We start from the raw sequence: 26921 nt of genomic DNA, 5'->3' as shown, positions 1-26921 counted from the left end.
TGTTTGAAATTTTTATCACTAATCAAAGTTTGCATACAATATCAAAGTAAAATTACTATTTAGGTTGGAGTAAAAACTTCGTTTATTGTATCAGAACCTAATATACACATATGTAGTCTAGGATAAGTTTATGTATTATTATAACAATAATACCACCACCACCACGAACATTACTAAGCAGTTTCTATGACCAGTAGACATCAATCTACTTGCTTCACGAGAATTATTTAATCCTGATGACAACTCCATGTGGTAGGTAAAGAAGAGCCACCCACATAATAGAATACAACAATTTCCCATTAAAAATATTTTAAGGCTATGCCTTGAAATATGTAGGCTTACTTATTATCTTCAGATCCTCCCATATTTCTAGCTTGTTTGAAGGCCTAAAGAAAAATATCAGAAAATATGAAAATAATAATCTAGATAATTTAACAGAAAACTTTGAACTTTGCAGTTCAATATTTAATTATATTTTATCACAAGATAACTATAACTGTAGAAACAAAGCCCATAAGCTATACTAAAAAATGACTATAATTTCAGTAACTGATGATGACACCAATTTTCATAAGAGTCAGAGACAGGACTTAGCGACTAAACGACCACCATCACCATTACCTGCGTATGTCCTTCCAGTCTTTCTCTTCCTTCTGAGCATATGATATGTGTACTATAAAATCATACCGGAAAACCAGGAATAATATTTATCTTTCCCTTATTTACTATTTTACAAATAATGAAGTAGGTCTATAATCCTTCAATGGCAAGTACTGTCTTTTAAATATCATTACAAACACAGGCATTTAACTTGATGTGTTTCTATCCACTGTAGTTGTTACCCTTATTGATTTTCAAACTGCCCATCTTTGACCATTAGGGGGCTATCCACGTTACTTCCTAAGTTCTTCTCAAATGAACCCTTCAGTCTTTGACAGCTTCCTTGCTTTTGGACACAAAAGGTGTCTGGGTTCATTTTGTTCAATTTTTGCAAGCCTGAAATCATCCATTTCTCTGAGAGTCCTGGTTCAGAAGACTCAGCTAGTATACTATATGTGTGTATTTATTTATTTATTATATATATATTAAAGAGATAAAGTACATCATGAATTCATATTTATACTTCTAATTCAAAATTAGGATCACTTTTTTTTTTTTAACAATCTCATTAATCTTATATCTGTATTTCTTTCTGCCTGCACTAGAAATCAGTGAAACCAATATAATTACAACTTGCTGCATCCCTCACTCTGTGGACAACAGTCTCAGAATAGCAGTACTGAAAAGTGTTTAAGGTTTTTGTTTTTTTCAATTCTGTATGCTCTAAGAGTATATATCCCACTAAAAATACACAGTCAAATTTCTGTTTTAGAGTCACTTGGCATAGTTTCTGTTGGGCTTCCCTGATGACTCAGTGGATAAAGAATCTGCCTGCAGTACAGGAGACACAGGAGACATGGGTTTGATCCCTGGATCGGGAAGATCCCCTGGTGAAGGAAATGGCAATCCACTCCAGTATTCTTGCCTGGAAAACCCCATGGACAGAGGAGCCTGGCAGGATCACAGAGAGTTGGACATGACTAAGCACACAGGTACAGCACAGCTTCTGTTTTTGTAATTACGACACCAACTAGATACACATTTAGGTTATTTCATTTATTTTACCATCACTTTAGACATTGCTTTTCAAACACTAAACATAGTTTTATAAATATGTAAAATATTTACAAATATTTGTATTCCCTGATGACTTTACAACACAGTATATTCAAAGAAGTCTGTTTCTATTCACTTTTGTTTCCTTCTTCACAGGCAACTATTAAAAAAAATCCTTTAACTTTGTATTGTTTTTCTTTATATAGGCAAATATATATATATATTCATATCTGCCCCTTTAGACAAATGGTAGCATACTATATACACCTTTCCTTTAACTTTTTAAAACTTACAACAATATATCCTGGAGATCATTCCATAATAGTATATAGATAACAGCCATCATTTTTTTTTAAACCACAGCATAGTACTCCACTGTACTATGTGGATGGAGTTCACTGCTGTTCAAATCACCTTCGTGGTAGAACCAGTTTTTTTGTTCTCATATTTCCAATCTGTCATAGATGAACACTTTTGTAAAATACAATAAAAATAAATTATAAGAAAAATGAAATTAAAAATGACAAAAACACAATCCAATATTCTTTATTATTATTATCAGATATAAATTTACGTTTCAATAAGAAGTTGAACTACCATTACCACTGTGGGCTATTACTAGTTTCTTATCTTTCTTTGCCACTGGAGGGGCTGCAGAGCTTCAGGTAACCTTTTACTAGATGGCACAAGTTTGACAGCTACATGGAGAAAATCCTACCAGGGCCCTACTGCAGGCTTAGCTACTGTTTAAGCCTTGTTGTGGAATATCATATTTTAGTCCCATATTAAACTGGGAATCAACCATAAAGCAAGGATTAGGTATTTTAATGCAGTTAAATCACATCTCTTGAATGTTGCCTAAGATAAATCTCAAAGTGATTCTTACCGAAATTCTAAATGAAATAAGAAAACAGCAGTTCCAAAATTTTCATAAAGGAAGTACTCAATAGCAGCTGGCTATGGCAACCCACTCCAGTGTTCTTGCCTGGAGAATCCCAGGGACGGGGGATCCTGGTGGGCTGCTGTCTCTGGGGTGGCACAGAGTCGGACACGACTGAAGGTACTTAGCAGCAGCAGCAGCACGGAAAGGCAAATTAAGGTTATCTGTCTTGAAACTGTACTGAGCTGGCATGATTTTGCTGGGACAGGACAGAATTATAGCCACACAGGACATTTCTTCATTTTGACATTCACTGCTAACAGACTTAAAAGTAGATTTAGGTGAAAGTGAAATTGGTAGTCACTCAGTTGTGTCCGACTCTGTGCGACCACATGGACTGGAGTCCACCAGGCTCCTCTGTCCATGGAATTCTCCAGGCAAGAATACTGGAGTGGGTCACCATGCCCTTCTCCAGAGGATCTTCCTGATCCAAGGACTGAACTCAGGTCTCCCACATTGAGGGCAGATTCTTTACCATTTGAGCTACCCAGGAAGATTTAATTGAGATGAGACCTAATGTATAGCATGGTGAATACAGTTAATAATGCTTTTGTATACTTGGAATTTCCTGAGAAAAAATCTTATGTGTTCTCACCACACGTTAAAAAAATGGTAACTATGTGAAGTGATGGATATATTAATTAGCTTGATTGTGGTGATCATTTTTAATGTATGTGTTTACAAAAAATGAGAAAAAAAAATTCACCATATCTTTTTAAAAGATTCTAATTCCAAACCTATGTAAAGGGTACTTTCTATGCCAAGATTCCTATCAAATGATTGTCTAATGGAAATCAACTCCAAGTTAAATATGACCAGGCTCTTTAATGTTACCAAAATATATTACCAAATTAAGAATTAAACTAATCCTAAGTGTTCTGCCTCTCTTGTAATGAAGGATGTTTAAGATTCTTTGCCACTGAAACTTCATTGACCCCAAATGAATATAACAATTTCAAATCAAAAGAAAGGTAAGAAAAAATAACACGAAAATATTTAAAGAGGAAACAGGCAATGAGGAGAACTGTTGTCCATCTTATCCTTCCAAGAATTCTCCTCTCTGTGTAAAGAAAAGAGGGCTCATGCCTTTTCTTTAAAGCTGCTCAGGTTTTACCCATCAGAATTAATCCCTTTACTCTCTAGCCTCTAAAGTTTTCTTCCCACATTTTGCTTTTACTTTTTAACACAGACTTACCACAATATGTCTTGAATTATGACCATTTATTTCATCTAATTCCTCCTTTGGATGACAAGGTCTTAAAGGGACAGAGACCTATCTTAATTATCTTGAATCCTATGTTTAATCACCAAGAAAGAAGGCCACTGTGTTTGTTGCTACTTACTGTGTTTGTTGCTACTGATATGCTGCTTTTAATACAGTGTATTCACTTATTTCATTTGTCTTGTCTCCCCAATAAGACTAAAATTTAAGGCAATTAAAGCCTATTTTTGTATCTCTTCCTTATGTGCATACAGGTAATTAAGTATTTATTTTACTGGGAGCAATCTGCTTGTATGCTTCTTCTTTATATAACTGTATGAACTAATTTATAAATTAAACCCTACATCCATAAGTAGTAAAAGTGTGTCAATCTCTAAGAAATCACGAAGTTAGGGAAAAAATTTGTATTGTTAGCATTATACTTCAATCAGATTTAAAAATCTGATCAATTGGTTGAAGGAGAGAACATCCAGGTTCTACCTTTTCTAAAATAGTTATCTCTAGGAACTGTCAGCAAGATGTTGATGAGCAGAATTGTAACTGCGTGGACTATGGACAGTCAATAATATGTACTTAATTGCACTATTGCAAAATGGGTGTATTATCCAGGTACTCACACTTTTTGGGGGGGAAACATTTTCTTTTATTGTTATTTGATTTTTAAACTTTGTTTTAACCCTTTAAAAACTGCTTATGAAACAATTTGCCTTAAATCCATTCCAAGCTGTGTATGTTTTCCAATTAAAAAATTACAATTTACACTCTCCAAAAACACTACACAAATCTGTTGTATACAAACCCATTTGTGTGCCTGAGTACACAAATCCATTGTTATTTTGGAAGGTATGACTTGATTATAGAAAATGTTTTCAAAGGAACTTTCCAGCTTGCTGTGTCCTCTGCATGAACACTAAATTCCTATTTGCAAAGTGCAGATGATAGATACTATCTGCCTCACAAGGATATTGTGGAAATTAGCTGGGAGTAATGTATCCAGCACTGTGCCTGGCACAGAGAGACACTCCAGAAAGAGCACCTTCTATCCCCTGCCTATTGGAGGATGGTTACAAGGCAGGTGAATATTTTTCGCTAAGGCTCCAATGATTAAAATACATTCAAGTGAAACCTTTCCCCACTCCTCGCCCCTACCCTCTTCTTGTCCATTAAGGGAAGAAGCATTTCCTTCTGGAAATCTTTTTAAATTAACACAGCATCACACTAAATTACAGTATTCCAATACACACTACGGGTTTCCCAGGTGGCTCAGTGGTAATCTGCCTGCCAATGCAGGAGACATGGGTTTGATCCCTGGATCAGGCAGATTCATGGAGAAGGACATGGCAACTCACTCCAGTATTCTTGCCCAGGAAGTCCCATAGATAGGGGAGCCTGGTGGACTACAGTCATGTGGTTGCAAAAAAAGTCAGATACAACTTAGCAACTAAACAAAAATAATACATATTATCCTCCATATATAAGGGCCTGAAACAGTGTACACAGTACACTGTCTTGGTATGATAAATCATTATCATACGTTCATGTTTTATTTGTACTTCATCTTATTAATCATATAAAATGTAAGTTCATATGCCGTATTTATTTAAAATGTATGTTCACGTGCTTTATCTATTACACCATAAACTCTTTAAGAGACACAACATTTAACGTAACTGGCAGCTTCACAACATCTGGTTCAGCAGCACATTCAATAAGTACTCAAAATTATATTTCTGAATAAATATCAAACTGACAGAAGACCTCTTCACATGAAAACCAGAATACACACAAATACTGTCACCCTAAATACTTTGCACATCAAGGTAGAGCATAAACAAATGGACAAAGTATGAATTCAATGATATTGTTAGTAAATATTTTTTTCTAAGTGTGTCTATTTATCTTAAGCTTTAATTAGACAGGAAAACAAGGAAATTAAAGACTTTTGAAAAGTATTTCAGGTACAGTCTATAAACTCTCAGCGTGCTGCACAATTAACTTGTGTTTACCTGGTTTTCAGCAGAGCTGTAAGGCTCTCAGAGTTGAGTTGCTGCATCAAGGCCTCTCTCAGTGTTGGGAGCATGGACAGCACTGTAATACAAACAGAAAATTAGAAAGTTCATGAGTGACAGGACTGCCTTCACCGAGAAACGCACACTGTTTTGGGCTACATGACAGAACTGGCAAATAATGAGTGTCAGGAGGGAAGGTGGAGGCTGGAGTTTTCAACGAAATTTTTAATAATAAAAACTAGTTACATACTAATAAATCACTTACCTGCTCACATGAAGCAAAATTATGCACATATCTATTATGATCACAAGTACATATAGAAGAAAAAATGGGAAGAATTAATTCCCAAATCTTAACAGTGCTGGTCTTTGACCTATGGACTATGGATAATTCTTTATTTTTGCAGATCTTTTAAAAAAAATGTTTATTTCTGATTTAATAAAATGATCTTTTATCTTTAGCTTTTGCTTCACATTTTGTTTCTAATTTTAGAAAACATTTAGTTATTAAAATTACTACACAGCAGTGGGCTTCCCTGGTAGCTCAGTTGGTAAAGAATCTGCCTGCAATGTAGGAGAGTGCTTGCAATGCAGGTGACCTGAGTTCGATCCCTGGGTCAGGAAGATCTCCTGCAGAAGGAAATGTCAACCCACTCCAGTATTCTTGCCTGGAAAATCCCATGGACAGAGGAGACTGGCGGGCTACAGTCAGTCCATGGGGTCACAAGAGTCAGACGTGACTTAGTGACTGAACCACCAACCCCCACCACAAAGAGTAGGCATTTGTTATAACCTAGACAAAAGCACATCGGGCTATTAATAGAAACTCAGAACTGCTGAGCTGTGGTTTTGGTTTTGACAATGGCTACTGCCTGTAACTTCATAATACCAATATGAAGATAAAATAAGATGTAATACTCAATGAAAAGAGACTGCATGTAATTTATGAAAGTTTATTTATGGCTCTAAGCATCGTGTAAGAAATGTTGTAGAAGTGTGAACACATAAATTTAAAGTGGATGTCTAACACTAAAGAAGCAATGATAACAGTATAAAAAAATATCAGAGATTACAAATGCCATATTCTAACAGGGAAAACTTTAGTGTATGATTTGTACTTCTTGACTAGGCAGGACATTAACTATGAAATCCATGTTAATTTTTTTCTGTAGGAAGTTCAGCTTCTGGCCTACTCTAATCCTTTACTTCAGCACAGCACTGTGTTGCTTCAGCATATTTCCTCAAGGTCCATGATTAAATCACCTAAGTTACTGAGACCACTAGCAATAGCAGGAGCTCAGAGTCAATGTAAAATGTGGTTTCTTAGTGTCCATGATATATATATATCTATCCTAAGCATGATATTTTATCCTACCAAGAAAAAGTACTGCTAGAGTCCTACATTTAGGAAATGCGGTTAGTAGCAAACTTTAAAAATTATGTGGTATGATGACATGATTTAAGAAAAATCTCTTCAGTAACTCTCTTATCTCAGGAGAGATAAGAGCTCCTGACTTTCCACTTGAGCATATTCAACTATAAAGACAAGGCTATTCTTCTCTTCCAGCCATCTGTACTAACACTGAACAAATATGTTTCTGTATTGAGTTGAATACAGCTTTCATGTCTTGTTTTAGCCATCCAGCCTCCATGATAAACTCCCCTAGTGCAACCACAAATCATTTAACCCCATGCCTCAGTTTCCTCATCTGTTAACTGAGGTGACAGTGGATCTACCTTACAGAACTGTTGTAAGGGTGAAGGATAAAAGGCATTTACAACACTGCTTCTTTACACGTGGAAATGCTCAGCAACTGTTAGCTCTTTGTAATATTATACTTATTTGGCTTCTGGCACATTCCGGTTTGTATCTTCTCAACATGTGAGAGGCAGAAAGGGACTTGTGCTCTGACTACCACAGAGCATGTTATAACCACCTTTGAGCTGAACAGACTTTACTCCTGTAGTCTAAGATTAAATCAGTATTTCCAGAAGTCATATCCTACTCTGCTCATAATAAGCTTATGCTCACCTAGAATTCCCACTCTTTTCCCATACATCCTGCTTCTAAGCAAGTGTGGATAATCCTGACTCAGTACAATTGACTTTTAATGCAGAACAATTCTTTTATCCCAGTCTATCACTTAAATGGGACTAGACTATTCTGTATTCCAAAACTTCATTTGTAGTGTCAGTTACACATCCAAGCATTGTGTCATGTGTAAATTTAATAGGCATTCTTTCCAAATCTTTAATAAAAATCATGAACATGATAAAGTCAATGCGCAGGGTACAGAGGCATTCCACTAGATGCTATCTTTCAAACTAGGACCAACTTCTTATGTTAAAAACCTATTTACCTAAAAGCACTAAATTTTTCTAGCAGGTTCGTTACCTCTTACTCAAAAGAATAGAACCTTAATTAAACGATTTGTAACCCCATTATCAATATACATCAGAAAGCTAATTTGGAAATTTTTTCAGTGAACCTATATTTTGGCTTTTAGCACCATATTTTAGTTTTAACTGCCTTATATCAGCTATTTATTCATCTGACGGGTGTGATGGTCATGGAAATGTGCTACCCACACATTTTCTGCTGGGAGGAGCCATAACTGACTGACAGCTCTAGCTGCCACGTCTCTGGATCTGAACTGCTCCCAGACGGGGACAGTCACTTAGTGAGGATACAAAAACAGGCCCACTTCTGAGGGACTCCTCTACCAGAACTCTTAGGCTTCAGGACTCCCGACTGGCCTGCCAAGATTTCTTAGAACTGTGCTGTTGTCAGAGTCTCTTCTTACCCAGCCTTTCTTCCTTTGCCCGTTCTAGTCACAGCATCACACCTGCACCGTGGGCTGAAGGCTCTCCTTGGTAGCTTCTGCTCCCTGCCTTTCATTCTGCAGGGGTGTCCTCCCAATCAGTCTCCCTTACATCTAACTGCATTTGAGCTGTGCTTCTCAGAGCACTTACATTGACATAAGGGTCCACGTTAAACTGAGATGTATTTTCAGACCCCAGAAGTTAGCTTTTCCCAGTTTTTAAAAATTTGAGTAATAACTAGAAATGAACTATTCTTAAATTAGTCATTACCAGTGGAGAGAGGGAAGGGGAGGAGGGACATTATAACAGTGGTGGGGGGAAGGGTTATTATGGGATTATATGAAATTATGTGTGTGAAACTTCTGAAAATTGTAAAGCACTACAGAATTTAAAGAATCTCTCATTCAAGAGATGAGATTTTTTTTTTCCTTAAAAAAACAGGAAAGGAAAAATGGACCATTCTTATTCTCTAAAAATTCATTAAAATGCCCTTGGTAGTACCATTATGTTGAAAACTAAATACTGATTCAAAGAAATACATAATTTTCAAAAAGTTGTTCATTACTGAGCATTTATTACATATCAAGTAGTTTATATAAATTATCTCATCACTTCCTCATAAAATATTTATGAAGTACGTTTTATGATGATCATTTTATAGAGAAAGAACTACATTTAGATTTGCCCAAAGACACACAGACATCACAAGCAAAACTAGGAATGGAACCAGAACTGCCTCCACCTTGAAACTGTGCTCTTACTTATTGTACCTTATCTGAGTTGCCATTTTATATAGCATTTGTGATTAATTTTTTCTTTATAGACTGAAGTATTATTATTTCAAACATTAAAAACCATACTATAGCCACAACTAAATGTGTTTCTTAACCTTCTTAATTCCAGTCTCTTTATCTGTCAAATAAGACTAAACTAAAAATAAAGTTCTTCCAACCTTGAAAAAAAATTCTACTTTTAAAATTGAACAAAAAGAACCTACCTTTATAAATTTTTTTCTAAATTAGTTGTTCTTGAAAGAAATGGAAGGATTAAACTTTAAACAACAAAAAAAGGAAAACAAGTTTGACATGGATTTGAGGATTAATTCTTCAAACAGTTAAGAAAAATATATCACAACACCTTGCCTTCTTCAAATACGGGCAGCTGATTTTGTCACAGCATCCTTCCAGGAGGTTTCTAGCTCTGGAGATTAAACTATTCCCATTGATTCACCCTGGCTGAATGTATACTACTGTGCTAGACTGACAGTTCTGCAGGTGCCTCTGTAATTGTAAGACACTTAGGAGTCTTGACTATGGCCGACATGGCCAGAGGGCATCAGGGCACTTCTGCAACCTCATCTCCTATCACACTTCTTCCATTGCTCATGCTAGTCTAGCTATATAGCCTTTCTGCTGTTTCTCAAATATGAGAATAGCCAAGCTTGTTTCTGGAGAAGGCAATGGCACCCCACTCCAGTACTCTTGCCTGGAAAATCCCATGGATGGAGGAGCCTGGTAGGCTGCAGTCCATGGGGTCGCTAAGAGTCGGACACAGCTGAGCGACTTCACTTTCACTTTTCACGCATTGGAGAAGGAAATGGCAAGCCACTCCAGTACTCTTGCCTGGAGAATCCCAGGGACAGGGGAGTCTGGTGGGCTGCTGTCTATGGGGTCACACAGAGTCGGACACGACTGAAGTGACTTAGCAAGCTTGTTTCCACCTCAGGCATTCTGCAGGGCTCTTTCCATTGTCCTACTTAACTTCTCCTTAGAGGTAAAGATTCTATTGGCTGCCCTACCTTAAAGAGCACCCCCACCCCTCACACAGCTCATTCTCCTTATAAACAGTTACCACTGCTTAAAGCTATTTACCTGGTGTTTATCATCATTTTCTCCCACTAGCATATAAACGGGTTTCCCTGGTGGCTCAGATGGTATGGTAAAGTGTCTGCTTGCAATGCAGGCGACCCAGGTTCAATGCCTGGCTCGGGAAGACCCCCTGGAGAAGGAAATGGCAACCCACTCCAGTACTCTTGCCTGGAAAATTCCATGGACAGAGGAGCCTTGTAGGCTACAGTCCATGGGGTCGCAGAGTCGGACACGACTGAGCGACTTCACCTCACTTCAGCATATAAACTCTGAATGTCAGGTCTTTTTTTCTTCAGTTGCTCACCTTATGCTTCCCCGGTATTTGCTGGATGAATAAAGAAAATGAAAAAACTACCATTTATCTTGCATTATTAATTTACATTGATTTTTAGAATCCACATTAAATTATGTATTTCAGTTAAATCATGGAAACACTTGCTAGATTTGTTAAAAACTACCATTTATCTTGCATTATTAATTTACAATGATTTTTAGAATCCACATTAAATTATGTATTTCAGTTAAATCATGGAAACACTTGCTAGATTTGTCATTTTTGCCTTTTCCTCTAACTTTGCTCCTGGAGATATGTAAATTAATATAAATCATCAAGCAACTTTACACATGTATAAATATTTCTCTGTCTTACCTGTCATATTGCAAGTCCTCTGGTTGCTTTCAAAATGATACTGTCGTCGTGCTTGGGCAATGTATTCTGCAGCCTCCCTTTCTTGTATTTCTCTGATTTTCTTCTGTCCATATTTCCCCAGGATATATACTCCTAAAATTATTTTCAAAAACAAGTTATTATACTAATCCAGTTTATTAGAGTATTAAAAATTCCAAATGGTATTTTTAACCCAAGTTTTCCAAATATAGGGCGTATATCAGTGAAAAGCTAAAAATCGCAACTTTTAAAAACCTAAAGAATAATATACGAATTGCAACCTAAAGAAAAAGAAAAGGAGATTGGCATTTTAAAAGTCAATGGCAGATGGGTACATAGAGATGACTGTGTGAAGAAACAGAAAGGAATTAAGTCTACAAAGTCAGGCGATGCCTTTAATAGTGAACTGGAGATATTCTAAGTGTCCAACAAAAGGGAACTGTTTAAATGCATTATGGCCTAGCCATACAATGGAATCTTACAGCTATTAAAAACCACATTGCTAAACAGTTCATGACTCAAGGAAATAACCATGTTATATAGTTAGACAATAAAATAAGATACTGAAAGTTTTGCTTTTTAATGTAAGTAGATATACATGTAACAGATGGATTTTAGTTTCTAACAGATATTAAACAATGATCACTGCTGAAGAGTGGGATAGCGTGTGATTTTTTTCTCCTTCTGCTTGCTTCTCTATGGTTTCCACATTTTCTTCAATCAAAATATAGTATTTTTAAAAATATAAGAAAAAATTTTAAAGGAAGACTAAAAGAAAGGTAGGTAGTCAGGCAGACATGGAAAACTAGAAACTCAGGTGAAAAAGGGAGGGGGAAGAGGGTACAGAAATTCCTAACTTATAATAGTATAAAAATATAGGTGGGGTTGTGTGCCTGTAATATACTTTAACACATTTTAGTATAGACAGTGTAACATAAATGGGCACATTTTGGTCATACCCTGTGGGCAATCAATTGTCCTGGCTGGTAAAGTGAACACTCTGGCATGGTTAATTAGCATTTGGTCAAAAGCCACATTTCAAGGTGTAAGTATGTAAACTAACTTTTACCAAGCACAATAAATATCAGAAATGGCTTTTTACAGATTAAATGTTTAAGAAACTGGGTAGCTAAAACATTTTAGTACTAGTAATATTCATTTGAACAAGAATACACTAACCTCGAAGGCAATGGCAACCCACTCCAGTTCTCTTGCCTGGCAAATCCCATGGATGGAGGAGCCTGGTAGGCTGCAGTCCATGGGGTCGCTGGGAGTCAGACACGACTGAGCGACTTCACTTTCACTTTTCACTTTCATGCATTGGAGAAGGAAATGGCAACCCACTCCAGTGTTCTTGCCTGGAGAATCCCAGGGACAGGGGAGCCTGGTGGGCTGCTGTCTCTGGAGTCGCAGAGTCGGACACGACTGAAGCGACTTAGTGGTAGCAGCAGCAACAAGTCCTTCACCTTTTAGGAATAGATAGTTCAAAGGATTCTCAGACAAGAGAGTTAACCAAAAGGCCAACAGAATCCTACATCGAGAATATTGCCTTTGCTTCCAGGAAATCTTTTATGTGTGGTTCTATTGCTGCACCAAGAAAGGACACTGGGATTTCAATGAATTTACAGAACAAGTAATGATACTGTTTTAATCTATGCTTACTAACAGATGTTTTAATGTGTGCCAAATTTGTTTCATAATAACTTGGCAACAAGGTTGTAGGAAGTAACTAATCCTCACCTTCCTCCAACTGTCTGTAGCCTTCAATATGACAAGGAGAATATAAGGATTGTATGTAGCTCAATAAATGGATTTGATCTGTTTGTCATCAGTGGGGAAAATAGTCCTCTAGGAACATCAAAGTAAATACATATCCTGAATTATTTTCACTAATGTAAGCAATACAGATGAACTGATATGATATATATCTTAAAAGTCATAGTTCAGTGAAAGAGCATGTGCTACAAATAATTAGAAACAAAGTGTGACTGCTTTTGTTTGTATACAAATAAATGTATTATACTCACCTGTAAAGAATAAATAAAAACTCATATAAATGGCTCCGGAGCTACCCTTCTCATAATCCAGCCTCAATACACTAATAACAGTGCCATAATACTAACAGAATGAAGAAACTGACTTACGTTTCACAAAGTAACTGTTTGACAGGCAACTCTTACATAACAACTTCTCAGTGAATTGCTTTTATTTGCCTGATGGCTAAAAATTTTGTGTAAAATTATTATTCCTCAAACAACAATAGTGTAAAATGAAATGCTGCAATGACACCCCTTGAATAGTTAAGAATTTTCTAGAGTAACAATAAATTTGATTGGTCTATGTGCTTTCCTGAGGAGAAGGTCCACTGCTTTCATTAAATTGTCAAGAGTGTCTGATAAAAGTACTTTAGGGACTACAGTTGACCTTTCAACATCTCCAGGGTTAGGAGTGCAGAACACTCCCTCCAGCAGTGGAAAATCTGCATGCAACTTTACAGCGGGCCCCCTGCACAGTTCTGCGCCCTTGGATTCAACCAGCTGAGGATCTGCAGTGCTGCAGTATTTACTGAAAAAACTCTGCATATAAGTGGCCTGCCTGCGTGCATGCATGTTCACTCACTTCAGCTGTGTTTGGCACTTTACAACCCCATGGACCGTAGCCCACCAGGCTCCTCTGTCCAAGGTATTCTTCCAGCAAGAATATCAGAGTGGGTTGCCATTTCCTTCTCCAGGGGATCTTCCCAGCCTAAGGACTGATCCGGTGTCTCCTGCATTGCAGGAGGATTCTTTACCGCTGAGCAACCAGGGACGCTCCCTATAAATGGTCTAGCACAGTTCAAACCTGTACTGTTCAAGCTCAACTAACTGTATTGTCTATTCGGTAACTAGTATATGGTTACTAAAGCTAAAAGAATAAATTATTATGGATTGAAGAGTGTCCTACCCCAAATTAACATGTTGAAGCCCCAGTATTTCAGGAAATAACATTATTTGGAGATGGGATCTTTGTAGCCATAATCAAGTTAAAAGGTCATTAGATGGGCCCGATCCAGTATGACTGCTATTCTTATAAAAAAGGGGAAGTTTGGACACAGACGTGTAGGGGGAAGATGACATGAAGACACAGGGAGGAGAGAGTTATCTACTAGCCAAGGAGAGGGGCCTGAAACAGATCCTTCTCTCATAGCCCTTAGATGGAATAAATTCTGACCTCCAGTGCTGTGAGACAATAAGTTTATCTTGCTTAAGCCACTCAGTATGTGGTACTCTGTTACGGCAGCCCTAGCAAACTAGCACGCGGTGTTAGCGTAAAATTCTATAATCCATTCTTTTCCTTGAATTAGCACTGAAGTAAGTTTCTACACAAGGACTAATTTATCCAGCTTCTCATTCTCAAAATTCATAACTTCTGGGGTTTTTTTGGGTCAGATTTGACTCCCTAGGGAAATAAGAATGAAGGCAGAGAATTCATTGCCTAAAATATGGAGCTCAGGATCTATACACCTGACTTGCTGCTTGAATTCTGGTCTACTAGCCAGAATTCTGGTCTGAAAGAGAACAGACACTGAGAGCTGAGGCATCAACTAGGTAGGAAACTTTATCCAGCTTCTCATTCTCAAAATTCATAACTTCTGGGGTTTTTTGGGTCAGATTTGACTCCCTAGGGAAATAAGAATGAAGGCAGAGAATTCATTGCCTAAAACATGGAGCTCAGGATCTATACACCTGACTTGCTGCTTGAATTCTGGTCTACTAGCTTGAATTCTGGTCTGAAAGAGAACAGACACTAAGAGCTGAGGCATCAACTAGGTAGGAAACTTTTAAGCATGTCCCATCTTTCTGGGTTTAAATTTCTTCCTAAAAATGAAAGGTTGGGATTATAGGAGCTTTAAAACTTCTTCTTTAGTTATAACTTAGTTATAAATAATGAAAATTCATTAAATATCTCAAAAAATAAATGTAAAATGTTTTGAGGTTTCCTTTCAGAATATGGATGGCAAAGCAAAATGTCTTCTAGTCTTTCTATATCATGAAGTGAAGTGAAAGTCTCTCAGTTGTGTCTGACTCTTTTGTGATCCCGTGGACTATACAGTCCATGGAACTCTCCAGGCAAGAATAATACTGGAGTGGGTAGCCTTTCCCTTCTCCAGGGGATCTTCCTAATCCAGGGATTGAACCCAGGTCTCCCGCAATACAGGCAGATTCCTTACCAGCTAAGTCACAAGGGAAGCCCTTCTATATCATAAACTTGGTTTTCTAAAATCATTGCTTAGTATCTTCATGGATGAAAATTCTGCAATATAACTATTTTATTAGGTTAATAATTTCTATAAGAGTCTGAAAATAATCTGTTAACTTTACTCCCATCCAAAAGACCACCAAATCCTGCTATTGATTCTTTTCAGAAATAGTTTCTAAATTTTGCCACTTCAGTCCACCCTTTTACCATTATTTTCATTCAGACCCAATTATTAATGCTCTTGAACTGGTTTAACAGTTTCCTAATTCTCCTCTTTTGTTTCTGGTCTCCTTTTCAATCCAGGTTTTATAGGCAAAGTGATTTTCTAAAAGTTAAATCTGACTACTCAATTTGTCTTATATGTTTTGTCTTATATGATGATGCATCCCCACTATATAACGTTGGTACACAATTGACACTCAATACATATTTGCTGCTGAACATCCCCTTTCCCGTGTTTCCTTCTCCTTTGTAGCTGTGATTCCAGCTGATTCTTCAGTGGGGCTTGCTGAACACGACTCTCTCTCTATGCTGGGTCTCTATGGAGGGTCTCTATGCAAGACCCTCCTCTACCATGGTACTCTGATACAATGATTGCACTACTTTTGTTTATTTCCATTTCTGCTTTCTGGATGCACCATGAGTTCCTCAAAGTCAAGAACTGAGTCTTATTTCTCTGTGTCACCTGAGTCGAAAACAGTGAGGTTAGTCACTCTCATTCAAATGTTTGTTGAATGAATGGATGAATAAATGAAAAACTAAAGAGACCAAGACATTATAGGGATTAAGATATAAATTATAAATCAATGCTCTGAGATTTTTATACATCAGCAAGTGAATACATATGAATTTGGCCATTCTCTGCAACACTTTTGCTAGCATTAAAGAGAAAAAACAGAAAAGTGTTATTCGCTCAGGCGTGTCTGACTCTTTGGGTTCCCATGGACTGTAGCCCACCAAGCTCCTCTATGAGATTTCCAGGCAAGAACACTGGGGTGGGTTGCCATTTCCTTCTCCAGGGCATTTTCCCAATCCAGGGATCAAACCTGCGTCTCCTGTGTCTCCTGCACTACAGGCAGATTCTTTATTGTCTGAGTCACCTAGCACAGAGGTTCTCAAAGTGTGGCCTGGGCACTCCTGCAGGTGTACAATAACCTTTTAGGGCATCTGTGAGTAAAAATTATTTCTGTAATAACACAAATGCTCTTTGCCTTTTTCATTCTCATTCTCGTATGAGTGAGTGTACAGTGGAGTTTTCTAAAGACTACATTGCAGGTGCGTATTGCAGCTGGCTAAATGTGGAAAGAGATATAAGCCAGACAGTAAAGAGATCTGTAAAAATGTAAAACAATGCTACTTTTCTCACTTGTTTCCTGAAAATAATATTTACATTAATATTTGATAGATTTACTATTGGCATTTTAAAATAATTACTATTTCAAAAATACTCTGGTTTTAATTTTTAATATGAAACAATTATTATTAGACATGAACTTTACAGAGCTCTTTAGAGTCCTTAATTTTTAAAAGTGTAAAGGAGACCTCAGGCCCAAAAGTTTGAGAACCATTGTTCTAGTCTTAAAACTGATCAAACTGTACGACTTTGTCTAAAGCAGTTAGTCATCCAAATTCCTACTTAAGAAGGCCCATAACTCAAAGTTTTTAACTGAGGTGTTTTTTTTTCCCCCATCATTGGATGGACAAGTGTTTTGGGCAGAAATGTTGATATCTTACCTAAGTTGCAAGTCTATCAAAATGTGCCACTTCTTCCATGAAGCCTTTTCCTAATTATTTTTTTCCCAACTGCACATGCTATTTGCCAGTTTTATATGTATATCATTTTTTCAGCTCTTATCGTTTTGCATACCTATTGCTATGGTTTGAATGTTTGTATCTCCTCTACATTCATCTGTGGAAATTCTAAGGCCCTATTCCATGGTGTTAGGGGGATGGAGTCTTGGGAAGTGCTTAGGGCATGGGTGTGTAGCCCTCAAGAATGAGATTAATGTTCTTATTAAAGGGACTTCACTAAGATCCCTAGACCCTTTTGCTATGTGAGGATCTAACTCAGGAGCAGGCCCTCACCAAGCCATGTCTGCCCCCTGATCTTAGACTTCCAGGCTCCACAACTGTCAGAAATAAATTTCTGTTATTTATAAGCCACTCAGTCTGTGGTATTTTGTTATACCAGCTGGAACAAACTAAGTCATTTGTTTTCATTCCTCTCAGACCATAAAGTTCATGAAGACAGAATGGCACAGAGTAGAAAGAGAATGTGCTCTGGATCTAACACATTGGGGTTTGAGTTCTAGCTTCCCGGTTACGAACTCTGGGATCCTTGGCAAGTTTCTTAAATTCTTAGCAGTCTGGTTCCCATATTTTTGAATGCAGATAACAATAGCTATCTTGTCATCATCCCCACTCAACAGAAGAACTTAATATAGGGCCCACTGGGCACCCCCAAAATGGTAGCTATTACTATTAAAAATCTCTGTGAATCTTTTATTTCCAATTATATTATTTTCAACACTATGGTGGTGGTTTAGTCAGTAAATCCTGTCCGACTCTTGCAACCCCATGGACTGCAGTCTACCAGGCTCCTCAGTCCATGGGATTCTCCAGACAAGAATACTGGAGTGGGTTGCCATTTCCTTCTCCAGGGGATCTTCCTAACCTAGGAATCAAACCCGCATCTCCTGAATTGCAGGCAGATCTTTACTGACCGAGCTACCAGGGAAACCTTTCAACACTATAGGCAAGGGATAAATGTTTCTCAAAGTAGACTGATATGTACCATGTTATAAGACCTATCCCTTGAAGAAGAAAGACTATGAGGCTCAAAGAAATGCCAGTCACGGTCATCTACTCTCTTCTTCCTTTTAAACTGAGATCCTTTTTTGCTATAAAATACTAGGATTACTTTCTTTTCCTGTTCCTCTGAACTCTTCCCCCGCCCCTCACCCTCTTCTTTCTCTTTCCTCTTAATCTGTACCTGTAAAGCTCTCAACAGATTTTTTGAAAAAAAAAAAAAAGTATATCTCTTAAATGTACTCTTTTGCTTCCCTTATGATTATTTCTAATACACTGTTAGGTTGTTCCACAAATCTGAAGAAGTATGCTATTTTTCTTTCTTTCAGTCGTGGCAAAAATATTCTATTTATACTTCTTCCATCACACACAAATCATTAGCTTCTACAAATAGAGTGGACTCAGTAGTTTTGGCACAGTTTAAATATACATTAGATATCAGTGGATAAAAACACTGAAAAATATTTTTATCTGCAAAGAATTTTTCAAATGCCATAAAAATTTATACTTGATCATTACTGAGTTGTTGTGATAGACCTCAGAGAAAAGGAAAACACTCTCCTTGATTCATTAACAAGAAGCCTGTTTCAAATTTTCAAGAATCAACAGAGCTGAATTACTAAGAGTACTGTCAATTTCAAATTGTTTGGGAGCCATAAAATATAATCAATAGTAAGAGAAAAACAACCAAATTCTTTGGGAAACTGCTGCTTTTGCCTTTGACTACTTTTGTAACCAAAGTATGTAGTTAGTGACAATATTTCTTAAAAAACCCAAATGCTAAAAATTCCCTCTTCACATTCCTGCATTTCTTTCTCCTGTATCACCCAAAACATTTTCTTCTTTCCTTCAGGTCTCCTCTCATTAGGACATGACTGTCTTATGAGGAAAAGGCTCTCAAGATTGTTATCTAATCTGTTTCTAAATCTCCTCTCAGCCTGGGTATCTTAATTATGTGAATTAGGTGGGAATTCATCCCAGTCTTGAAGATCCTGCTCGCCCAGCATCCTGCAAGTACTTTCTTACTACCTAGTTTACTACAGTTTGTATTCTAAAAGAGCAGGAACAGAGCTAAAATATTGATCTGTGTTTTTTTTGTCTAGCATATACCTTCTAGCACAGTCCTTCAATACAACTGTGCTGTTTTCAAAAAATTCGAATTAACTTTAAACAAGATTCGAAGTGCAAGCTTTAGTTTACTCTCCTCGAATATTGTGAAACTTCTGCGAAGGATGAATGCCAAATCAAGTCCTGGGAGTGGCAAATAGAAACGAAGAATCTCGTGGGAAAACAAGAGAAGAGAATAAGAAAAAAATGTGGAAGAGAACGTGTCTTGAAACAGAAGAAAAATAAGAGAGAGAAAAGAACCCAAGAAACAAACAACCGCCCCCCCTCCCCCCGCCACCGCCCAAACACGGAGGTGGGTTATCCTAAAGGCAGTGAGAAAAAGGCGAAAAACAGAGTAAGGGGCAGTACCAGGGCAAAGGGCACACATTTCACAATTGCAGAGATGTAAAGAGCCTTGGAGAAGGAAATGGCAACCCACTCCAGTACTCTTGCCTGGAAAACCCCCATGGATGGAGGAGCCTGGTAGGCTACAGTCCATGGGGTGGCAAAGAATCGGACACGACTGAGCGACACTTTCTTTAAAGAACCCTGGAGGTTTTGCACCCCATCCCCCATCTCATGGTTGATCGAATCCTGAGCTGTGGTTTCTCCGCCTCTATTTTAGAAGACAGACACCCCTCTCCCACCCTCTTCTTCCAATGCGCCTTGCCAAGAACGCTGTCACCCACCTCCAAGGACCGTGCCCAAGAAGATGCATTTCTTTTTGTGACGTTTCAGAAAATTCCACGTAGATCTAAGCATTTTCAGGCCCCCGGGGCGGGCTGTCTAGAGGGAAGGGATGATGGTCCACCAGGATACCCTTTCTTTGTCGCCTGGCACGGACGACCCGGCTGGACGGCCGTCGTCCCGCTCGGTGCTCTCCAGAAATCACAAAGGCGACTTTCCGCAGACACTGTCACCGGAGCGGGAAGGGGGCGTGGACTATAGCTGAGCAGTTGCCCTTTTCTGTTGCAGCCGCAGCTCACTGGTCCGGGGCGCCCAGGTCCGTCCAGAATTTGCTCCCGAGTACCTCACTGTTCGATTCCCCCGGAAACTACGACCCGTATCCGCCGCGTTCCGCAGCCTGCGCTCTTATTTCCCCGCGGCCTCTGATGCTGAGGGAGACAGCCCGGGTGCAGCAGTATGGAGGCGAGAGCGGGGTCCACCGCGGCTACCGATGGCGGGTACTCGGTGTCTGCGGAGGAGACCGAAAAGTGGATGGAGCAGGCGATGCAAATGGTGAGGGGGTCGGGGCGTGGACGCATAGGATAGGAACTTTCTCCGGCTTTTCCCGACCGAGCATTTGAGTAAATGTCCCCGGGGGTCCTTTCTGGGTCTTAATAATCTCGATGGCGCTCACAATCTCTGGGTAAACAGTTGGCTTTTACTGTCCTGAAATGTACTTTAGTCCATTCTCACGTGGCTCTGAGGGAAGGAAGAGAGGAAATACAGAAATTTTTTCTTTTTCACTGTTTTGAAGTAAGCGTCAACATCCCTATTCGGGGGCTGCTGGCACGTGGGGGCTGCTGGCACGTGCGTGCTGTGTCCCCTTCTTTCCTGTGGACGCTGGCAGATCCGCGACGTTACATTATTTTGTATGTATAACCCCTTGAACCTACCTAGGACAAGGAAGGAAGCTGAGGATTCTTTTGGTAGAGAGCAGGATAAGAACAGGCCCCTGAGCGGTCAGATTCCGCCATTCATTCATTCAGCCATCCGTCCTCTTGCCCTCTGCCCTTTCTTCCCCCACTCCCTTCAGGACTCCTGATTAAGGAGGGGTCTGATAAGCTTTGTGTACAACCCAATCTTTACCCGTACTTATGTGTGCCAGCGAACTCTTTAATAGGGATAAAAGTGTATTTGGCGTGTATGTAAGGAGGAGCCTGGTGGGCCGCAGTCCATGGGGTCGCTAAGAGTCGGACACGACTGAGCGACTTCACTTTCACTTTTCACTTTTATGCATTGGAGAAGGAAATGGCAACCCACCCACTCCAGTGTTCTTGCCTGGAGTATCTCAGGGACAGGGGAGGAGCCTCATGGGCTGCCGTCTCTGGGGTCGCACAGAGTCGGACATGACTGAAGCGACTTAGCAGCATAGGTATATAAATCTTAGACGCACATATATGCATATTTTTAAAAACTTGTTTCTCGTACCTTTTTGAAAGTGGTGGTGGTGGTGGTGGTTTAGTAGCTAAGTCGTGTCCGACTCTTGCCATCCCATGGACTGTAACTGACTCAGTAACAAAAAAAAAAATCTATTTTGTATTACATTCCAGTAAATGCCAAGTATACACTTTTAGGTATAATTGAGACAAAAGTTTTACAAAATGATGCTTAACCTTCCTATGCACAGTTTTCCTGGTATTCCTCTTTCATTCCATTTTGAAAAAACAAATGCTTATACCTGATTTGATTTCATGATGCGGTCTTTCAGTCCACTTCAAAATTTATTCTTCCCATTAAACTTAGAGGATGCGTAACTTTTTGTTTGGCACTTTAATGTTCACATATGCTTTGAAAGGATCTTCCCTGGTGGCTCAGATGGTAAAGCATCTGCCTACAATGCCTGCCATGTGGGAGACTGGGGTTCAGTCCCTGGGTCGGGAAGATCCCCTGGAGAAGGAAATGGCAGCCTACCCCAGTATTCTTGCCTGGAAAATCCCATGAATGGTGGAACCTGGTAGGCTACAGTCTATGGGGTCACAAAGAGTCGGACACGACTGAGTGACTTCACTTCACTTATGCTTTAAATGATTAATTTATAATATGGAACTGTTTGTCCTGAACTCATTTTATGTTACTAAATTCTTAAAGCTGGAAAAAAGGAGTTTTCATGTGATATCAAGCTCTGTCCTTCCCCCAAATGATTTCAATACTATCATATGCTGGGCAGCATAAGTCATGAGGATGATAGTAAATGCACGTGAAGGTTGAAATGTCTCAAATTAAGCTGCATTTACATCTTTCTATGGTTAAGAGACCCGGAAGTCATGGGATGTGGGAATCCTGAAAATTTTTTGTCTCTTCTGTTTATTTTCATTTGCTTCAGGAACTATCCTCAGAATATTTACGGGGAGCTTGCACAGATGAAATTTTGAGAGATCCTACCATAGCCAAGTTTATTCAGCCATTGAACGTTTCCCCTTTGTGTATCAGAAATGTGTTTTCTTTCTCTCCTTTCATATCCTCCACACTATTCTCTAGACTTCTGTCCTGAACATTTGAGTCTTTTTACTACCTTTTTTTAAAAAATTAAACTTTTAATTTTGTATTGCAGTATAACCCATTAAGAATGTCGTTATAAAGAAAAGAATATCGTGATAGTTTAGGTGGCTGGCAAAGGAACTCAGCCATACATATACATGTATCCTTTCTCCCCCAGACTCCCTCTCATCCAGGCTTCCACAAAACACTGAACAGAGTTCCCTGTGCTATACAACAGATCCTTGCTGGTTAACCATTTTAAATGTAGCAGTGTGTACCTATTTGATATGACCTTGGGCAAGTCACTTTATCCGCCTAGAGTACTGCGTCCTACTCTATAAAATGGGATGGTTGAACTCCTAGTAGTCTCTAGGGTCTCTCTGGCCTTGACATTATTGTCTCAATGTAAAGTGAAGTTGCTTAGTCATGCCCAACTCTTTGCCATCCCATGGACTGTAGCCTACTAGGCTCCTCGGTCCATAGGATTTTCCAGGCAAGATTCCTGGAGTGGGTTGCCATTTCCTTCTCCAGGGGATCGTCCCCACCCAGCAATTGAACCCAGGTCTTCCGCATTGCAGGCAGACACTTTACCATCTGAGCCACAATTGGACTATAAACACCTAAAGATGTGGTTGCCTAGTTTATCTACACAGGGTCAAGGAGGTCCTTAGTTTGCACTTTGTTTTTTTTGGCCAGTAGTATATGTTTCTTCCCACTCTAGAATTCTTGCCTGGAGAATCCCATGGACAGAGGAGCCTGGTGGGCAGCAGTCCACAGGGTCACAGACTTGGACACGACTGAGCGACTAACACGCACACATATGTTTCTTCCAGGTCTTAAAAAAGGGAAAAGAATGCTTGTGATAAATCTTGGACTTTGTCCAACCATCCCTGCCACCTCCACTAAAGAAACTTCAAATCTTAAACTATTTTGAAGACTTGTAGATGTAATAGAAAGTGTCCTGTGTACTTCTGAGAAGAGTTTACAATCAGACCAGAAGCATAGCTAGTACCAGATTCAGAGGCAGCTAATGTGTTCTGAGGATTTTGAAAGTGAGGTGTCCCGTGCACATGTAATAATAGGGAGGATACTAGCATACTTGCAGCACCTGGACAGAATAGACATATTTATATGGCCAATTCAAGTAGCTGAGTGTTTGGCTGATGTTGGTGTTTGTTGAGCGAAGGCCTGGAGGAATTGGAATGGCGATGGATTCTTTAAAGTATATGATGAAAGGCAGAAAACATAAAAGAAGAATGAATAGGTTTTAGTTATATAAATATTGAAGATTTCTACATAGTACAAAGGTAAGATACAAAGTAACAAAGCAAAGGATAGAGGGAAAATATTTGCCATGTAAATAAAAGCACAGGTTTGATATAACCTTGATATATAAAGAACCTTGGCAAAGAGATATACACCCTAATATTGAAAAAGTCAAAGGATATGAAAGAACATGCTATTTCTAAAAGAAACACAGATAATGAACAAGTTAACAAATGTGCAATTTCACTAGTAATAGATTAAATTCAAATTAAAAAGAGATATAATTTTTCAGTATTCTTGTCTGGAGAATCACATGGACAGAGGATCCTGGCGGGCTATGGTCCATAGGGTTGAAGAGAGTCAGGCACAAGTGAAGTGACTTAGCATAATTTTTCAGCTGTTAAATTGGCAAAGGTCAAAAACTTGCAATGATTGTTGTTGAAAAGGATGTGTGTGTGAGGAGTTGGTTAGTTGGTTGCTGAAATTGGGGCATCTTTTCTAGAAGGCAACTTTGTTATATACATATAAAAAAGCCTTAAAACTGAGTTTATCCTTTGATCCAGTAATATCTTTATGGTATTTTTTTCCCAAATGAAAATATTTTAATGTTTTCTTTTTCTGATTATATAGATAATTCATAGTCATAAGAAATTTATTTTTATAAATTTATTGACATCAGTTCAGTTCAGTTCAGTCACTCAGTTGTGGCTGACTTCTTTTCGACCCCATGAATTGCAGCACACCAGGCTTCCCTGTCCATCACCAACTTCCGGAGTTTACTCAGACTCACGTCCATCGAGTCAGTGATGCCATCCAGCCGTCTCATCCTCTGTTGTCCCCTTCTCCTCCTGCCCCCAATCCCTCCCAGCATCAGAGTCTTTTCCAATGAGTCAACTCTTCACATGAAGTGGCCAAAGTACTGGAGTTTCAGCTTTAGCATCATTCCCTCCAAAGAAATCCCAGGGCCGATCTCCTTCAGAATGGATTGGTTGGATCTCCTTGCAGTCCAAGGGACTCTCAAGAGTCTTCTCCAACACCACGGTTCAAACGCATCAATTCTTCGGCGCTCAGCCTTCTTCACAGTCCAACTCTCATATCCATACATGACCACAGGAGAAACCATAGCCTTGACTAGACAGACCTTTGTTGGCGAAGTAATGTCTCTGCTTTTGAATATGCCATCTATGTTGGTCATAACTTTCCTTCCAAGGAGTAAACGTCTTTTAATTTCATGGCTGCAATCACCATCTGCAGTCTTTTAAATAAGTCAAATTACATATTCTCTTCATGATTGTAAGTATCCTTTTTTCCTAGGCATAATTATTTCTTATTTTAGTTTATTTTCCTATCACCCCCATCCCATAGTTCTTTTATTGCTCTGGAATGAATTACCAAAATGGGACATAGGATGTATGTATTTTAAAGCCATCTGTCTAGATGTTTTTAGGTTGCCTTTTAGAACTATACTGCCCAGTGTAGTAGCCACTAGCACATGTGGCTAGTTATTTCATGAATAAGATGAAATTAAATATTCAGTTTCTCAGTCACATTAGCCGCTTTTCATCTACTCAGTAGCCGCAAATGACCAGTTGCAACCATATTGGATGGCACAGATCAAAGGACGTTTCCATTACTATGGACAGTTCTGTTGGATAGCACTGGCCTGAAATGGTCCCAAGTCCATCCCCTGTGTGAGAATGTTCTGTCCTACCCCTGTTCCTACCATCCCTGGAATTATCACTACTGAACATTAGGCAATGTCATAGGTGAGAAGTAATATCTGTGTTACATTTCTTGTTGTTCTTTGGTGAAGTTATCAAACTTTAAATAAAGTTCTCTATATTTTATTATTGTTTTGTAAAATCGCTATTTTTCATGACAGTTTTCTTTTGGAGAGATAGCATATAATAAGGGTCATTGTTTGAATCATCACAGCATATAATTCTAAGGGTGTAGGCTTAGAATCAAATAAAAAAAAACAAGAGCATTGCACTATTACATTCCAGACACATCGCCATGGGCTGTGTTTCATACTGACCGTATGTGTAAGGCCCTGCTCTATGGTGGTTGTTGTTCAGCCACCACTAAGTCATGTCCAGCTCTCTGTGACCCCATGGACTGCAGCATGCCAGGCTCCTCTGTCCTCCACTATCTCTTGGAGTTTGCTCAAATTCATGTCCATTGAGTCAGTGATGCTATCTAACCATCTCATCCTCTATCATCCCCTTCTTCTCCTGCCCTCAGTCTTTTCCAGCATCAAGGTCTTTTCCAGTGAGTCGACTCTGCATCAGATGGCCAAAGTATTGGAGCTTCAGCTTCACAACAGTCCTTCCAATGAATATTCAGGGTTGATTTCCTTTAGAAATGAGTGGTTTGATCTCCTTGCTGAACAAGGGACTGCTGAACAAGAGTTTTTTCTAGCACTACAATTTGAAAGCATATCAGGTGTGTATTATTACTGTCCTCGTTTTCAGATGTGGACATCAAGGTTTAGAGTTAAGTAAGCTTCCCACAGTTAGGGAGCTGGTAAGGACAGAGATGTGATTTGAGCCCAGCCACCTGTCTTCACCCCCAGTTTGTCCTATGCTGTGTTTGGTTGCTCACTGCTCCCCATTGTACTCTATTGGACCCCTCTGCCTATTCACTTTATTCCCACTGACTACCATGCATTGGGAATCCTAATTAGACATTTGGACTTTTTTCCTCTGTGAATTTCTAGATATATTCTCTTTTGCCCAATTTTATTATTAATTTTTCTTTTAAAAAAACCACATTGTAGGGACTTCCCTGGTGTTCCAGTGGCTAGGACATCTTACTCCCAATGCAGAGGGGCTGGATTTGATCCCTGGTCAGGAAATTAGTATGTAGATCAAGAAGCAACAGTTAGAACTGGACATGGAACAACTGAGTGGTTCAAAATTGGGAAAGGAGGTATGACAGAGCTGTACATTATCACTCTGCTTATTTAATTTATATGCAGAGTACACCATGTAAAATGCTGGGCTGGATGAAGCACAAGCTGAAATCAAGATTGCCTGGAGAAATTTCAACAACCTCAGATGTGCAGATGATACCAGCCTAATGGCAGAAAGTGAAGAGGAATTAAAGAACC

General features: G+C 38.9%; 2 protein-coding genes across 9 annotated transcripts in view; one reads left to right on the top strand and one right to left on the bottom strand.

The window, feature by feature from the left end:
- The window catches only part of PEX3 (peroxisomal biogenesis factor 3), a 32262-nt gene extending 11890 nt beyond the window's left edge, over positions 1-20372 (bottom strand). Inside the window, exons 1-4 of the mRNA XM_069598582.1 lie at positions 20029-20372; positions 11168-11299; positions 5825-5906; positions 343-386 (exon numbers count right to left, since the gene is read on the bottom strand). Coding sequence (XP_069454683.1) covers positions 343-386; positions 5825-5906; positions 11168-11299; positions 20029-20101 — 331 coding nt within the window. The 5' untranslated portion in view covers positions 20102-20372. The remainder of the gene's footprint in view (positions 1-342; positions 387-5824; positions 5907-11167; positions 11300-20028) is intronic.
- The window catches only part of ADAT2 (adenosine deaminase tRNA specific 2), a 28105-nt gene continuing 21494 nt past the window's right edge, over positions 20311-26921 (top strand). For 2 of the 8 annotated variants that reach the window (XM_069598585.1, XM_069598588.1), the window contains exon 1: positions 20403-20578. In XM_069598585.1, coding sequence (XP_069454686.1) covers positions 20483-20578 — 96 coding nt within the window. In that variant the 5' untranslated portion in view covers positions 20403-20482. Of the gene's footprint in view, positions 20579-26053; positions 26255-26921 lie in introns of all 8 variants that reach the window. The other 6 variants (XM_069598590.1, XM_069598589.1, XM_069598587.1 and 3 more) reach the window with 6 other exon arrangements.

Source organism: Ovis canadensis, chromosome 8 (genome assembly GCF_042477335.2).
Source record: "Ovis canadensis isolate MfBH-ARS-UI-01 breed Bighorn chromosome 8, ARS-UI_OviCan_v2, whole genome shotgun sequence".
Taxonomy (NCBI): Eukaryota; Metazoa; Chordata; class Mammalia; order Artiodactyla; family Bovidae; genus Ovis; species Ovis canadensis.
The sequence above is the reverse complement of the archived record's forward strand: the minus strand, read 5'-3'. Positions and strand labels throughout refer to the sequence as shown.